This window comes from Durio zibethinus, chromosome 28 (assembly GCF_047325235.1).
Source record: "Durio zibethinus cultivar Kanyao isolate XHJ-2024 chromosome 28, ASM4732523v1, whole genome shotgun sequence".
Classification (NCBI taxonomy): Eukaryota; Viridiplantae; Streptophyta; class Magnoliopsida; order Malvales; family Malvaceae; genus Durio; species Durio zibethinus.
Genome location: NC_143189.1, coordinates 6440048 through 6456529, shown reverse-complemented (window position 1 = coordinate 6456529; position 16482 = coordinate 6440048). Strand labels below are relative to the sequence as shown.

At 30.4% G+C, this 16482-nt stretch overlaps 1 protein-coding gene and 1 pseudogene across 4 annotated transcripts; both read left to right on the top strand.

Moving 5' to 3' along the window:
- The first annotated feature begins 1174 nt into the window (after positions 1-1174).
- Positions 1175-8411, top strand: LOC111281089 (putative leucine-rich repeat receptor-like protein kinase At2g19210). Of its 3 annotated transcripts, none has more exons than XM_089757019.1 (13): positions 1175-1418; positions 1826-2372; positions 3285-3757; positions 4662-4797; positions 5038-5109; positions 5476-5547; positions 5666-5746; positions 6101-6261; positions 6700-6923; positions 7065-7191; positions 7286-7348; positions 7443-7632; positions 7928-8166. In XM_089757019.1, the coding sequence occupies exons 1-13, from the start codon at positions 1271-1273 to the stop codon at positions 8025-8027; spliced, it is 2394 nt and encodes a 797-aa protein (XP_089613145.1). In that variant the 5' UTR covers positions 1175-1270; the 3' UTR covers positions 8028-8166. The 3 variants fall into 3 exon arrangements, with proteins under 3 accessions (XP_089613145.1, XP_022724424.2, XP_022724425.2); XM_022868689.2 differs by having other exon boundaries at positions 1180-1418; positions 7851-8411; XM_022868690.2 differs by lacking the exons at positions 3285-3757; positions 4662-4797 and having other exon boundaries at positions 1181-1418; positions 7851-8411.
- A 2361-nt stretch (positions 8412-10772) lies between these two features.
- LOC111280955 (ethylene-responsive transcription factor TINY pseudogene) lies at positions 10773-12185 on the top strand (annotated as a pseudogene). Its single transcript, XR_016335024.1, has one exon. The product of XR_016335024.1 is annotated as an ethylene-responsive transcription factor TINY pseudogene (transcript).
- Positions 12186-16482: the final 4297 nt, after the last annotated feature.

The window sequence follows — 16482 nt, the reverse complement described above, 5'->3', positions numbered from 1 at the left end:
TAAATAAATATAAAATAATGCATGATTAGATTTAATAGTTTAGATTGTATTGAGCCAAGCCTAATTGATTTGGGTTCAGACCCAATAAAGTATCTACACTGCTTTTGTTTTGAACCGTTTTTTTTTCTTTCCTCTTTTGATTTCAAGGTTTTACCCCTCTAAGTCAACTCCACACAAAAAAAATAATCAGAAAAGTGAAATACTAACATACAAATAACATAAAAATTTGTATGTTTCCTAACAAAATACAAATAAATTAGTGGGACTGCTAAATTAAATAAAAAAAATGTGTTGATTAGTTGTATAATAAATAAAGCATAGAATCAATGTTCTCTATTTGTGCAAGTCTGTTTGTCTAAAAGTTCTGAAACTAATTTATATACATGGGATAAAAAGAGATCAGTGAGTCAAATAATCAAGAAACCAAAATATATAAATATTCGATTTTAAGACACAAATATTTTTTATCTGTTTTTGCTTTTTGTTATCAAAATAATTTTCTTTATTAAGGGAAAGGGTCCCGTAAATGAAAATAAATATGTGATTTTTTATGTCTTTCTTGAAAGTGTGCGAACTGCGAAGGAAATGATTGCATTGTTATCAAGTATTTGGTTTTTTTTTTTTTTTATTTGAGGTTATTATGATTTATATTTTAATAATTGAAATTAAAAATTTAATAGTTTATGAACAGATCATCCGTTTATTGGTGTCCGTTTGTTTTGTTAGTTAATAATGCAAATGCAAAATTCTAACTAATAGGACAATGTATATACGAGGATACGAGCAAAACTTACGTACGTGTAGTTTGTTGGGTGCTTTTCCTGAGTTCATCAATAAAGTTTTTCCATATGTTTAAATGGCTTAGTCAGCCTTAACTTTCTCTAACATTTATTTTACCGTCAATTTTTTTTTTCTTTTCTATGCTACATACACCCATAGATTATGTATTGCGTCGGGTGGCCAATGATGATGAATTTGGAAAAAAAGGGAGAAAAGATTTGTGGGGATGACCAAAAACTATGAAGTCTCGGTCATTGGCGTTGGCTTGACTCCGATAGAAGTCTTTGGCGTAAGCTTCACTCCCATAGAAGTCTTTGGCGTAGGCTTCACTCCCATAGAAGTCCTTGCACCACAGTTTAGTGCTTATATATGAATATAAAAGTAGCCGATTGAGAAATAATTGCTGCTTGGACCTATTACCAAAGAAATTAACACTGAAAAATTGGTAGAGAGAAACGACGACGACGAGGAGCATATATTTTACATATAAATGGATAAAGTATTATTAATGGTGGTACTTCAAAATATGTTGCTGCTCTTTGTTTTCGCCATTATTTCTTTTGGGGATTTAATACTTGCCGCTGGGGGAATCAACAATGAGGATGTTGACAGAAGAAAACTGGCCACTGAAAATCCAGGTAAATCATGCACAAGTTTCCTTGAGTTTTTTTTTTTTTTTTTTTAAATAATATATGTTGAAGAACGAGTATAAAACTTTGTGACCGCCTGTTGTATAACTTTCTAGATTCCAAACCAGACGGTGAGTTATGATCTATAATTTTTATTTTATTTCATTTTTTAGAGGATATTTTTATTCTCAAAATTAATTATATAAAAAAAAAACAAAAAACATTATGTTATCTTATTTATTGGACACATGTCGATATCCCAAATCCATATCAACATAGAAAAAACCTGAAATATAGTCCTTTCAATTGAGAGAACATTGTCTGACAACTTTAAGACAAGTGTTGTTATTAAAATTGAATAGTATTCAATTGCATAAAAAAAGTTGTGAAATCTAACTCTCTGAAAAAATTTGAAGGTTTCATAAGCATTGATTGTGGGGTGGAGGATGACTACTTTGATGATGCAACCGGGATATTTTTCAAGTCTGACAAAGATTTCATTAGCAGTGGAGAAAATCACGAGACATTACCAGAATTCTATTTCAACAATAATCAATTTGGGAAGCGATACAAGACCCTTAGAAGTTTCCCACAGGGAAGGAAGAATTGCTACACCCTGAAACTTGAACAAGCTAAGAACAACAGCTACCGAATCAGAGCTTCCTTCTCGTATGGAAATTTCGATGGCAAGAATCAGGCCCCCAAGTTTGACTTGTATATCGGGGTTAATTACTGGACGACTGTGGAATTCAACTTTACTAGTAGGTTCTACGAGGTTATTCACGTTTTTCCTGCAGATACAGAGTATGTTTGTCTTGTGAACACTGGTTCTGGAACTCCTTTGATTTCTTCATTGGAGATTAGACCTTCAAACTATTCGACTTCTGGAACTGGCTCTTCAGCACTGATTAATATGGGGATTTACGACCTGGGTTCCGATGCTGGCCAGCAGGTTGGTGTCAGGTAAGCAGGCTTGTTCCTTAAACAGTTGTATTAGTATTATCTATCCAGAATCCTGCATTGCAACAATCACTTTTCCTGTCAGCAAAAGTTATAAAAACCCATAATCTCCCCATGTAATAGATTTGAAACTAAGAAGGAATGAGTCCAAATCTCAAAGACGACAAGGGCTCGTTCTGGGCTTGGTTGACACCTACTTAACAGTTTAATTGAGCAGAACAAGCAGCCCCCTGCAACATCAGATCATTTTCAAACCTATAGTAGATATCAAGCAACCCTTTTTTATGATCCCCTTTTGCAATTTGATACTTCAAACTGCCTCTGATGGAAAGCAACAAAAGCAATCAAATGATTTGACTATCAGAGAAGTGCAGAAGCAGAAACACCACATAGAATTAGAACTAGAAACATGTCTCAGGTCACAACTGGCAAGCTTGGAGGGAGTTCCCTCTGTCAGTCAACATTTTAAACAGGCTATATCTGTTGGTGCAGGAATTAGCTTCTCTAGGGAAATTAGCAAAATTCAAAGAGAATTTTCACGCTCCAATTTCCATTCCCTAAATAGCAAGCATGGACTTTATTGATACCTGTATCCGAGTGGCAAGGGATTCCTAGAATATGCAATTATGCATCTATTTCATTGAAAATAGGCCTATCAATAATTTTATTGCTGATTCATACATGAATCGCTGCAAGTTAGATCCAATATCAAAGAGTAAAAGCCTTTTATTTAGAAACCCTAGCTTTGGGGGTGCTTTTTTTTGGTCATTTTGCATTCTGAATTGACAGTGTCAAATTTATGGTTCCTTTAGTTCATCTTTCTGTTCATAATAGACATGCATCATTTTTCTACTATGAATGTTTATTCGTCAAGTCAATGAGTATATTGTACTGAGGCCAATGTATCTCAAATAGGTACAAGGATGATATTTATGACCGTGTCTGGTATCCTGCCCAACTTCCAAGCTCTGTTCCATTTAATACCTCATTGGATATTGATATTCAAGGCAGTGGTAATTTGTATAAACTACCAGCTGAGGTGTTGAGAACTGCTGTCCAGCCATCCAATGGCTCCAAGTCCTTGACTTGCTCTTCCTCTTTCAATTCTGATTATGAATACAATGTCTACTTTCACTTTGCTGAACTTGAGGATTTGGGAAATGGTCAACTAAGAGAATTAAGCATAACTTTGAATGGTGTCAAGTACGGACCTGTTACTCTTGAATACTTAAAGCCATTGTCCATAAGTTTCCAGAAGTTGCGGATTGAAGGGAATATTGATTTTACTATTGATTCAACAATTGAGTCTGGCCTTCCTCCAATCCTCAATGCTCTCGAGTTTTACCAACTTCATCAATTCCAACTTTCTCCTACAGACCTATCAGATGGTACATTTTCCTTTTGATATCCTTTATTCAAATGATTCATTTTTCATCTTTTTTTAAGAAAAAAAAATCTTCAATCTGAAAATTTGCTAACCATTGACTTACACATTCCAGATATGAAAACATGTTTAGATCTTAGGGCTAACCGTTCTTGAATTTATTTGATCATTCTCAATTCAATTAATGCGGTTATGAAACAAACAAAAGGAAGTACCACATTTGCGGAAGGAGGACTAATGTCATTTTTGGCTGACCGATCCCATGGGCTATTTTCTACGTAAGAAAATAGATAATGGTTAGCTATTTGTATAAAGGTGAAGAGTAGTTCCAATGAGGTTCAACTTCTCCGCAACAATCAAGAATGAAATATCATATCACGATTAGAGTGAAGTAATTGAGCTACCACCTTTGCAGAAAGGAAATGTGTTTGGAAATACTAACACATCCTAATTGAAATGCCTTGGACTGCAACTAGACATATGCCAGTCAGTGGCTCAGAACTATCTAAACCTGGAATAATTTTGCAAGTTCTTTTAATGTCATTACAATGTATTTTATCCAAGAAATAACTTGAATGTAAGATCACATGAAACCCACGACCTAACAGATGTAAGATAACACCACTTAACACTCCCCTCAGGTATAGCTCAACAAGAGTTTACACGCGGACAACCTCAGAAGGGGTAACAGACAAGAAGAACAGAACAACCCGGGGATCTTATATCATGTTGAGTATTCAACCTAAAACCAATTTACAATTGGTGAAGAGGCCTAACTTGAATATAAAACCACAGGAAACCCAAGACTTAACAGATATGGAATAACACCATTCAATAACTCCACATAGTTTTCTATATAATTATTAGCTTATTCCAATTTCTTACATTTCTATTCTGAACGATCATAGTTGATGCTGTCATGTCCATCAAGCATACATACAAAATAAACAGAGATGACTGGCAAGGAGACCCATGCCTCCCAAAAGAGTATTCGTGGAGTGGTTTGAGCTGCAGGTTTAACAGTACTCCAAGGATAATCTCACTGTGAGTGCACCTCAAATCATCCAAATAAGTGTTAGGATCATTTGTTCAAAGAGTATTTATAGATTCATTCCAGATTAGAAGAAACTGAAAACAAGTTGATTTTTCCTCATGTAACTTGGAAGCTTGATAGATCGATTTCAGTCTGATGGCTTGTCTCAACAAATACAAAACCATTAGTTGATTGTATTATTTATGATAGTGGTACCTTATTCTCCTTCCTTATTGGTTGATTTTGTGCAGGAACCTGAGTTCAAGTAAATTAACAGGGGAGATATCTCCATCATTGGCTGATCTGCAGGCAATAGAGTCCATGTAAGTACTAAATCTCTAGTGTCTAAGTTACTCTACAGAAGCACCTCCTCCTAGATGGTAGCTGGTCCAGCAGCTCTTTTTGCACTTGTTTGACTCTCTAAGTCTGCTGAATCCCTCAATACATTTTTGTTCCTTATTTGCAGATTCTAGTTTTCTGGTTTTAACACCAATAAATTTCAGTAGGAATTGTTATGCCGGTCCATTGAAGTCAATTATGTGATTGACTGATTGGTACACGATAGTATATGCAATCCTATGATGGAATACTTGTTTGTCAATGACATGAAGTAGTAGTAATTTCTATAGGAAAATTATGAAGTATTCACCCCACATTTGACATGGAAACCTTTTTATTTTTTCCTGCAGTGACTTATCATACAATGAATTGACTGGGTCTGTGCCAGAAGTTTTAGCACGACTGCCAAACTTGAAAGTCCTGTAAGTTTTGCTGACTGATATTACTCAGATGTTATTTTGTAGGCTTTGATATAATATATACACATTGTATGTTTAAGCATGATTGGTTAATAATATAAATATCACACTTTCTGTATAGAGATTTATCAGGGAACAAGCTTAAGGGCTCAATTCCCCAGTCTCTCAAGGACAAATCTGATAATGGATCACTGCTTCTAAGGTTCGTTCTTTCCTAGATTATTAAAAATTTTCCAAGTCACGTTGCTGTCAAGTTCCCATGGCAATTACCCAATTCAAAATTTTCTTTGTTCCTTTGACACTGCTTATCCTGCATATATATATATATATATATATATATATATATATATATAGATATAGATATAGAAAGAGAGAGAGAGAGAGAGATGATAATTTCTTATCATTTTTAGGTTTAAGATAACTAACCAATTATTTCCTATGTATCATTCTCTTCATGTTTCACATTTCAAAATTACTTCTTATGACATGATTGGATTGTTTTGGCCATATTTTCAGCTAATGCATCTCGAAATTTGTCTGTTCTGCTGAATGGCAGTTTCAGTGAAAATAAAAAATCATGCCAGAAGGATTCATGTGAAGAAAATAACAAGAAGTTTATTGTTCCACTTGTTGCATGCATTGTATCTGTTTTGGCCCTTGTTATCCTCCTAAGCATTCTAGTCATCTTTCACAGAATAAAAAGGAGAAAACAAGCAGGTATTTTCTCTCTTTTCTGTCCATAACTTTTATCTATTTTGTTTATGCCAAGATTTCCCTGATGTAATTTAATTTCCCCACTACATGCATCCATATTCTTAGCACTTGTTTATATTTGTCAAAAACTAATAATTCATGGATGGATATCTATATTCGATGCCTATATTTAACATCTTATCCCCCATCCCCCTCTCTTCAAAAACAAAAAATGATAGGGATGTAAGATATATCCCTGTCTTTGAATATTACAAAGCTGCATCTTGATTAATTTTCCTGTTTTGGCTGGTTGCACCTCTGTATAATGTGTTTTAATTTGTTTGAACTTTAAATAAAAAGCTTATTTGTCCAAAAATAAATAAATAAATAAAGAGGAAAAAAAAGTGGATCTTGATACTCATATGATAGTTTGAATTAATAGTGCTTTCCTAACTGTTGTAGAGGTTGTTAATACTAATGCATCAAATAAGGAAGGGTTATTGAAATCCAAGAATAGACCCTTTACTTACTCTGAGATTGCTAGAGTTACTGATAACTTCAAAAACGAAATTGGAGTGGGAGGATTCGGAAAAGTGTTCCTTGGTCACCTAAATGATGACACTCCAGTCGCTGTGAAGTTGCTTTCTTCATCATCAAAGCAAGGATACAAGGAATTCCAAGCAGAGGTTAGATATAAATGCAGCTAGGCTTTTCAACTATTGACTATGAAAGTTTCGTTTTATGTTGAAATATTTACCGTATGAGACTTGCTGCTAAAGTAAATTCATTCACATAAGATGAAGTACCAATTATTTAAAATAATACAGGCACAACTCTTGATGATTGTTCATCATAAGAACCTTGTTTCTCTAATCGGTTATTGCAAGGACGATGACAACATGGCACTTGTTTATGAGTTCATGTCTAATGGAAACCTGAGGCGGCATTTATCTGGTATGGATGTTATCATCTATATTAAAATTTCCATGCCTAAATTCACTTTGAAAACCCTAATGAAAGAGATGATCTTGATATGTTTTGTTTGCAGAGACAAACAAAACTGTTTTAAATTGGAAACAAAGACTTCAAATTGCGACTGATGCTGCACAAGGTCCAAGATCTCTTTAAAATACTTAATTGTCTACAGTTCTTTTGGCCCATTTGACATTTCCCCCTTTAAAACTGGTTACTCGTGACATGTTCAGGGTTGGACTATCTTCATAATGGCTGTAAGCCCCCCATAGTCCACAGAGATCTGAAAACTTCCAACATCTTATTGACTGAAAGCCTGCAGGCGAAGATAGGTGATTTTGGACTGTCTAGAGTTTTCTCTACGGATAATGCCTCTTACACTTCAACCTGCCCAGCTGGCACAGTGGGATACCTTGACCCTGAGTAAGGACTAAAACTAGTTAGATTACTTGCATTCTATCAGCTTCAATGCTCATTGATCTAAAGCTATATTTCACAAGAGTTCTCAAAAAAAGCAACAGGATTGATATCAAAAACCTAAACAAATATTTTTCCAATGTCATGGTAAATTTATAGTTGTATCTATAAATGCAGTAAACGTCTTATTTACCAGAATAAAAACATTTTTCCTTTTCATGCAGATTTCATGCATCAGGAAACTTAAATAAGAAAAGTGACGTTTACAGCTTTGGGGTAATTCTATTTGAGCTCATCACAGGTCTGCCTGCAATAATAAGAATCAGCGCCGAGGACAGCATAAACTTACTTCAATGGGTGAGTCCTATAATTCAGAAAGGAGATATTCGAAATATTGTTGATCCCAGGTTGCAAAATGACTTCAACGTCAATACTGCGTGGAAAGCTGTGGAGATAGCTATGTCATGTGTACTGCCAACTTCAATGCAGAGGCCACACATGAGTCATGTATTTGCAGAACTAAAGGAATGTCTTGCTTTAGAGATAGCTTTTGGAAGAAATGATCAGAGGGTTCAAAACGAGATGACACGCTCAAGCAACTCAATGGAGATGACCCCTTTGGAGATGGAGTCAGATATGTTTCCCATCGCTAGATAGTGGCTCTACATAAACACCTACCTTTTGGACCACAATTTGCTGGAATTCTAATTTCTTAAAACAATTATTTCTCTGTTTTAAATAATGCAGCCACAATTCTAATTCCAAACATGATTGGTTTTCCCATATCCAAAGCTAGTTTTAAATAAATTTAATAATTTTAAATACAATATAGTGATATGATATATATATATATATATATATATAAAATAAAAAAGATATAATTTAAAATTTTTTTAAAAAAATTATATATGAATTTAAAAAAAATAAAAAATACATATTTTGTATTTAATATATCAATATAAATTATAACACAATAATTTTTATGTTTTACTAATATTAAACACTAAATAAATAAATATATGTACATAAATTGTCAAATCTAATTTAATTCAATACAACCATGACAGTCAATTAGTTTAGTAGAATGATTCAAGCAAAGAAAATACTAAATTTGGTGAACAATAGCCAATTTAATTAACCAAGAAAAGTAGAAGCCGAAATCTGAATACCGCCTTCATAGGAAAGAAATTAAGAATCATATTTTTGTGCTGTGTCCTAGTCATCTAATTAAAAGGAGGAGAACTGAGAATTTTATTTCTCTAAAGCAATGACTTAATAAGCAACCAAAAGTTGTGAGGTCAATAAAATATATTTAATTTAAGTAAATCAGATTACCTAATCCATTATACCTTACATTGTTAGTTAGGGATAAAAATACTAAAAATTTAAGAACAGATTTTACTTGTTATGGAAGTTTATTAACCACTTCAAGACATTTCCAAGAAATATTAACATTTTCTTATTTTCTATATATTTTTTTAATTGATGATTTAATGGTTAAGGAGTTGTTGAAAGCTGAGTTAGAAAATATATCCGATTTGTTACATAGAAAAAAGTTAATAAACATCAAAAGCAATACTCCGAGATATGCAACACTCAAATTAATTAAATATATAAAAAAAATAAAATAAAACGTAAAACATGTTGCATGCTTGATTTGATTTTTTGTTTTATATCTTATGAATGATGGCATAATCAACTAAACAATCATATGTAAACTACAATTACACGGCGGTTAAAATGTTACTGACATGGTAAGTAAAGTATAACACTATATTATAGATTTTAAAATTGGTCTAAATGTCTAAACTCTATTTTATCTATCATGTGGAAAGAAATTGTGAAAAAATATTTCTAACTTTGGTCTATAAGCGACACCTACCCAAATTAATAAGCCATGTGATGGGTAACGTTAGTTAAGAAAATAAAATAATACTACATTTCTTTTTCCACTTCAACTAAGTAGTTGCCAAGGCAACATCTATCCATGTAATTTTATCCACGTGAAACGAATTTCTGACATAAAAAACTATTTTCTAAACAAGCAAACTATATGGAAACCATTTTTCTTTTCACATTATGCACATTAATCAATGCTGATACGACTAATTGAATTTTGGGTTTACTCTTTTATCATTTGATTTGATAACATATATATGATTAGGGTTTGAGTGACATATTTAAAGGAAAAACAAGAAAAAATTTGGTGAAAAAAATTGAAATATCAGAATATGAACCACTAACATACAAATCAATAACAAAAAAATTTGTACGTTTCCTAAAAAAAATACAAATAAATTTGTGGGACTGCTAAATTAAATTTTTAAAAAATGTGTTGATTAATTACAAATAAAGCATAGAAACAGCGTACTCTATTTGTGCAAACCCGATTTGTCTAAAAGTTCTGAAACTAAATTATATACATGGGATAGAAAAAGATGCGAGAGTCAAATAATTGAAAAACAAAAATATATAAATATTTGATTTTAAAAAAAATATCATGATCTGTTTCTGTTTTTTGTTATCAAAATAAAATCTCTTTATTAAGGGAAAGGCCCATAAATGGAAATAAATATATATGTTTTTATGTTATTTTATATAAATTAATTAAATTTAAATTTAAATTTAAATTTATAAAAAATATTACTCAATGGGTATGAAATTTAAATTTTAAACTTTGAGGAACTTCAACTTCTTGTAATTAAAATTAGCAAACCTAAAACTTGTTGACGTGGGTAATTAAGAGAACATATCGGCAGTGAAAAATGGCGATGATTGGAGTCATCGTGATGTGGCTTTGAATAAGATAAAAGGGCGGTAAAGACTCTGAAGGGACAAAGTGCAGAAAGGGTTTTGTCATTTTGTGAGACGTGTCCTTCCAATGTGGCTAACGCAGTTTCAATTGAAACGAGGCAGGGACACCTGTATTGGTATGTACGCTGATCAGTAGCTGAGGGCTGACCCATTCTTTATTGGTCCCACGTCTTCCTCTCTCTCTCTTTTCTTTTGGGATTTTTTGGGTTAATTTAACTGATTACTGTTTATATGAATTAGTGCAAGTGAATAAAATTTAGGGATCGAATGGAAAGTGTGTAGTTTGAATTTTAAGAATTTTTTTGTTAATAAATGATTTGTAAATTTAAAAAAATTTTATAAAAAATTTTTCGTAAATATTTTTTTATCAACTAGCGACTTATCTTATCTTGAAAATGAAATAACTTTTTCTATTTTTAAACTTTACGGAGAAAATGTTTTATAAATTGTTGACCTTTCTCTTCATTCACATATTCTTAAAATTTTTCGTGCAATTTATCTGCAAGTTTTTGTCATAATCAAATAATGGTAGGCTGAGGGTCACTTCGAAGGGAGCGTCCTTTCTCAGTCTTGCAAAAACCTTCCCCATTTTCTCTCTATATATTCTATACAACTCTCACTTTTCTCTAGCCTCGTTGTGTGCATTTGAATTATCAAAAAATTTGGGTCACTCTTTTCAGACAATGACAGAATCAAGCCATTCATCATCAGAAGCTGAGAGTTGCAGCAGCAATAATGACTCCAACTCATCATCCCCCACATCTTCTTTTTCTTCTTCACAAACTCCCGAGAACTTGTCCAGGAAATTCAATCCTGAAGTCCCAGAAGCAGACAGCAAAGCTAAAAGACCAAGAGACACAAGCAGCAAGCACCCAGTTTACAGAGGAGTCAGAATGAGGAGTTGGGGCAAATGGGTGTCTGAAATCCGTGAGCCGCGCAAGAAATCTCGCATTTGGCTTGGTACTTTTGCTACCCCAGATATGGCAGCGCGTGCTCATGATGTAGCTGCTTTAAGCATCAAAGGTGACTCAGCTATTCTCAACTTCCCCGAGCTTTCCGAGTTGCTTCCTCGACCTGTTTCATTAATTCCCCGTGACATCCAAGCCGCTGCAGCTAAAGCTGCTTCAATGGTCAATTTCAATACTCTGACATCGTCTTCTTCATCATCATTTTTAGTATCCGAATCTTCATCTCTGTCAGAGTCCAATGTCTCGGGAGAACCCGAGGAGCTGAGTGAAATTGTTCAGTTACCCAATATCGAAGGGAATTTCGACTCCTTATTTGACCCACTGAACGAGTTTATACTTCTTGACTCGGTTGATGGGTGGATGTATCCACCACAAGATTTCTATGGAGGATTTGCTGATCAGATATGGGCTACAGAGAATTTAATCGCTGGCAACTTTGAAACTTCCATGTGGGAATAATTTGGTGATGGGCTTCTTTTTCACTACTTTTCTTCTTTAGGATTACTGTAATTTTCTTGGGGGAATTTTTCAATTTGCTTTTCTATTTTTGCTAACAGGTCACTTGTCACTTGTAATATAATTTTTGTAATATAAATCATATACAAGTCATAGTTTAGGTTTTCTCTATTTTGACTAACATGTATAAATATGTATACAACTTGAAGAACATCGATGAGCTTTTTTCTTTTTCAAATTTTATGAATAATTTATGGTTGTTTGTTATTAGCTTTCTTATAATCCTTGAGAATTTTGAATAAAATTGTCTGTCCTCGTTTCTCAACAAGCCTTTTAAATTATTTCCACCTATGTAATTTTATTCACTTATTGAAGGGCAAAACAATATATTTTTCATAAAAATTTATATTTCATACACCTTCAATATATAAATCTAAATATACATAAAGTCTACCTTTTGAATTATTACAATTTTTGAACAAAATTAAAGTGGCATTTGTAATCACCCATCCTACATCATTAAATTTAAGTTTATTTTAAATTTTAAATTTAATTTAATTAATTCATGTAATTACTTTTAAAAATTTATATTTAACAGGTTTAATATTTAAATTGTAATACTTATAATCACTTTATTTTCTATCTATGACTTTTTATTAAGTTTACTTTTTTGGGTACTTAAAATTTAAGTATACTAGAACAGAGTTTTTCTTTCTTTTTTTTTTCTTTAAAATTTAAAATAAATAACTTAACCAATCTTTCAAATATATCATGACAAATTTTATTTATATAAATAATTTATAAAGATTTTGCAATTAAAATAAGATTAGCATCAACAAGAGAAGTAAATATTGATATTGTTTAGAAACACTGAAAATTATCATTTACTAATTGATTATAATAAAATTAATGAGATCCAGTCATTTCTACCTATTTTAAATTCTTGATTATACTCTTTGATTTGTGGTCGTCACCCATGGTCTTTTTCATCACTCCTTCCATTGACTTCATTTTTTTAAATTTGTGAACCCAAACAATGAAACAATGTACAAGTGGTAACTACTTACAAAAGAAAAATAAAAACCTGTACGAATTATGTGATTATCTTTATAATTGAAAAAAAAAAGAAAATTGTAAAATGTACCGTTGAAGAAATTTGAAATTTGATAAAAAAAAAATTGAATTAAAGAATGACATTTGCAACAAAATGTACCGTTGGAGGAGGGGTTTCTTTCTTTTAACGATCAGTATAGACATCATGTCAAACAAATGAAATAAAATGTTTTTTACGTTGATGTTGAAATGTGGAGAAAAAAAAAATTTGTACAAAACATTTTGATAGACGAAGAAGACGTTTTGTCTTTCTAGTTAGCAATTTATGGATTAGTAGGATTTCCATTGTCCAAACAACAATCACTTTCTAAATATGGGTTATTTGGATTGTTTCCTGGATTTCAGTGAAATTCATGTCATAATCTTTTTCTTGCAACGGTAAAATGAAAAATATTTAATTGATGTAATTTGAAAAAATATATATCACATATAATTATTATATTATAATTAATTAATTATAAATTAAAATTGTATAAAATTCAATATGAAATCGATATTTATAGATGATAGATACTTGTATAATTTTTTGTTTTTAATTAAATAATTATATCATTATATAATAAAAAAATTATAAATAAAATGCAAGAATATGCAACAAATTTTAAACAGAAAACTTATTGCTAGTCGGAACTTTTTTACGCTTTTGAGTGGGAAAACGACCATAGCTACAATTGTACTAGAATCAATTTTTATAGGTAGAGTTCAAATTTTTAAAAATTAATATATTTCATCAAGTTTTAGATTTTAAATTTTTAAATTTTTAAATATATGATGTGATCAGATTTGATATTGAATTCTTATTAAATAAGGTGGAATAAGATCATTGATGTTGTTAACAATTGCATAATTTGTTAGTAAAATATTAAATTTTTTATTTTAATTATTAAATTTTAAATTTTGATAAATTTAAATAAAAAATTATCGACGCTAAGATCAATGAAATTTTATAATGATTTAAAAATTGATAAACATTATAAATTTGTCGTTAATTTATACAAATTTATTTGACTGAAAATTAAAACAACATTATTTTTTTTTTCTTTTTTTAAAAAATGAATCGTCAATAATTTCGGGTCCAAATTAGAAATTTAAAACATTAACAAAATTCTAACAACAAATTAATATGAAACCGGCATGCTGTCCAAATTGCCACCCTTAAAGGTAATAGCAAAGCTATAGTGTTCCAAGAATGATTCTGTTCATGAGAAACAAAGTGGGGAAAGGAGAATAAGAGATATAGCGGCCCTAAAACAACAAGAACAAGAATGTAATAACTTTTTTCGCTGTCTAAACTCTAATGTCTATACACAAAGATGGTCCATGTCGTTTTATCACTTCCCTAAGCCTTCTAACAATGTTATATATGTTAGGTATATCCCATTCACATCTGCTTCAAACATGACTTTGATATCAATTGTTAGACTAAAAGTTTAAATCCAATTATATAATTAAGCAAATTATTCATACAATTGATAATAATTTAATATAATTCAGTATTCAATACGTTTGTTTTTACGAATAAAAAAAAATATTCACTAGTTGTAAAGAATTACAAAGAAATAATCAAATCAATCTCAACTAATCTTTAACAATCATAATCTAATTTTTAACAATTTCAAACTAACAACATCCTAATTCAAACATTCACACATATATCTATATGGACCCTTTTATTATTCTTTAATACGCTCATTGTTGATAGTTTAAAATATGGTACATCCCACATTATATAAAAAGATTTAATTATTTAATTATTGATGAATAAAATTAATTTTTATATAAATTTTATTCATATTTTAAATAATTATGTTTGAAAATAATAATTATAATATGACAAATAGTTATAACTGTTTGAATATAAATAGATTATTATTCATAAAGATCATGATTATACAAAATGTCATAACTATTTAAATAAAAATTTATGTCTATTCATTCATTATAAATAAAGTTTTTAATATAACCATTTTCATTACTTTTAATTAAAAAGTTTAAGGCTTTATTGTATCCTAGAGGCACTTAAAAATGTTATTCACACCTTAAAGCTAAAATTCCTTTATATTATTTATATTCTCTTATTTATTTTAACTAACAATTTAAAGACAATTATAAAATTCATATTTCACATGAGAAAAATACAATAAAAAGAAATTGACAAAGTTGGTAAAATCGACTCTTGAAACATGTATGAAAAGTTTCAAATATGCAAATGATTTTATGTTTTCATTTGGCATCAAAAGAAAATTGAAAGAGTGTTGCAAATATGTTGATGTTCAGGTATGCAACTAATTCATCATTTTATCATGTTGCAAGAATTCAATTTCTTGATTATTTTACATTGCTTGGGTCAAAATTTATTAATTGATAATTCCAAAAGTTCAATTGGAATGGATTTGAAATCCTGGTGTATAGTAGTGCAAAAGTAATGGATTGGAATTGTTTTGTTTAAAAAATAAATAAATAAAATAAAATTTTATATTGAAATATGTTATATGGTGGTCATAAGTTTAAACCAAATAATGCTATTTTATGCAAAGCAATTCTTTGGAATCATGTTTCATGACTTGTTTTGGCATAGTAATCTAAATATGAACATATTAATCACAAAATGATTGTGAAAGTACTTGAAATTAAAGTTAAATATACTATAGACTCTTATTGTACATAGGCATATTTGTCATATGAGTAAAATTTGAATTTATTATATATCAAAAAATATTATAACCAATTAAAAGTGGTAAATATATAATAGAGATATATACTTAGGTTGCACAATGGTGAAAAAAATAAAAATTCTCATAAAATTTTGAAACCAAGTTTAGAGGTTTCAATATTCATTAATTTGGAATTGGCCATTGAGCAATTAATATATGCATTGGAAACTCATGGTAACATTTGAGACAATTAAGTTTTCACTAAAAACCATCACTATAAATGAGATAAAATCAATTGCCAAATTTACATGATTTATTGGTATGACGTGAATTATTATGGTTAGCTTAGAATAGCCATAAGTCAAAACTGATGCCATAATATTGATCACATTGTGGTCATTTTTTGTTATGTATATAATCTAATTCATAGGCTATATAAATGATTTATCATCTATGGTTTTATTAAAAGTTTTGAAATATAGTGAAAATTTTAAAATATATTTACTTTGGAAGTGATAAGTGATTCAAAGATCTTGTGAACATGAAAACTATTATAATAGTAAAAAGAATGATATTTGATCCATTTAGGTGATAGAAATGGTTTTGTTTATGGTAATAAAAATTATTAATAGTGTCCATGATGAAATATATTCATATAAATATTTATGATTTGACATAAAAAGTTTGAAAATGAGACTATAGAAGCATGATAATATTTGAAATCTATTTATTGATGTAAACTCTCATATTGAGTTAAAATATAAAAGTTATGAAACTTTTATGAAAAAAATTAAGATATAGAATATTTGCTAATTATCTTTCACTAAGGGTGGATTTGGAGGCCTCCTACT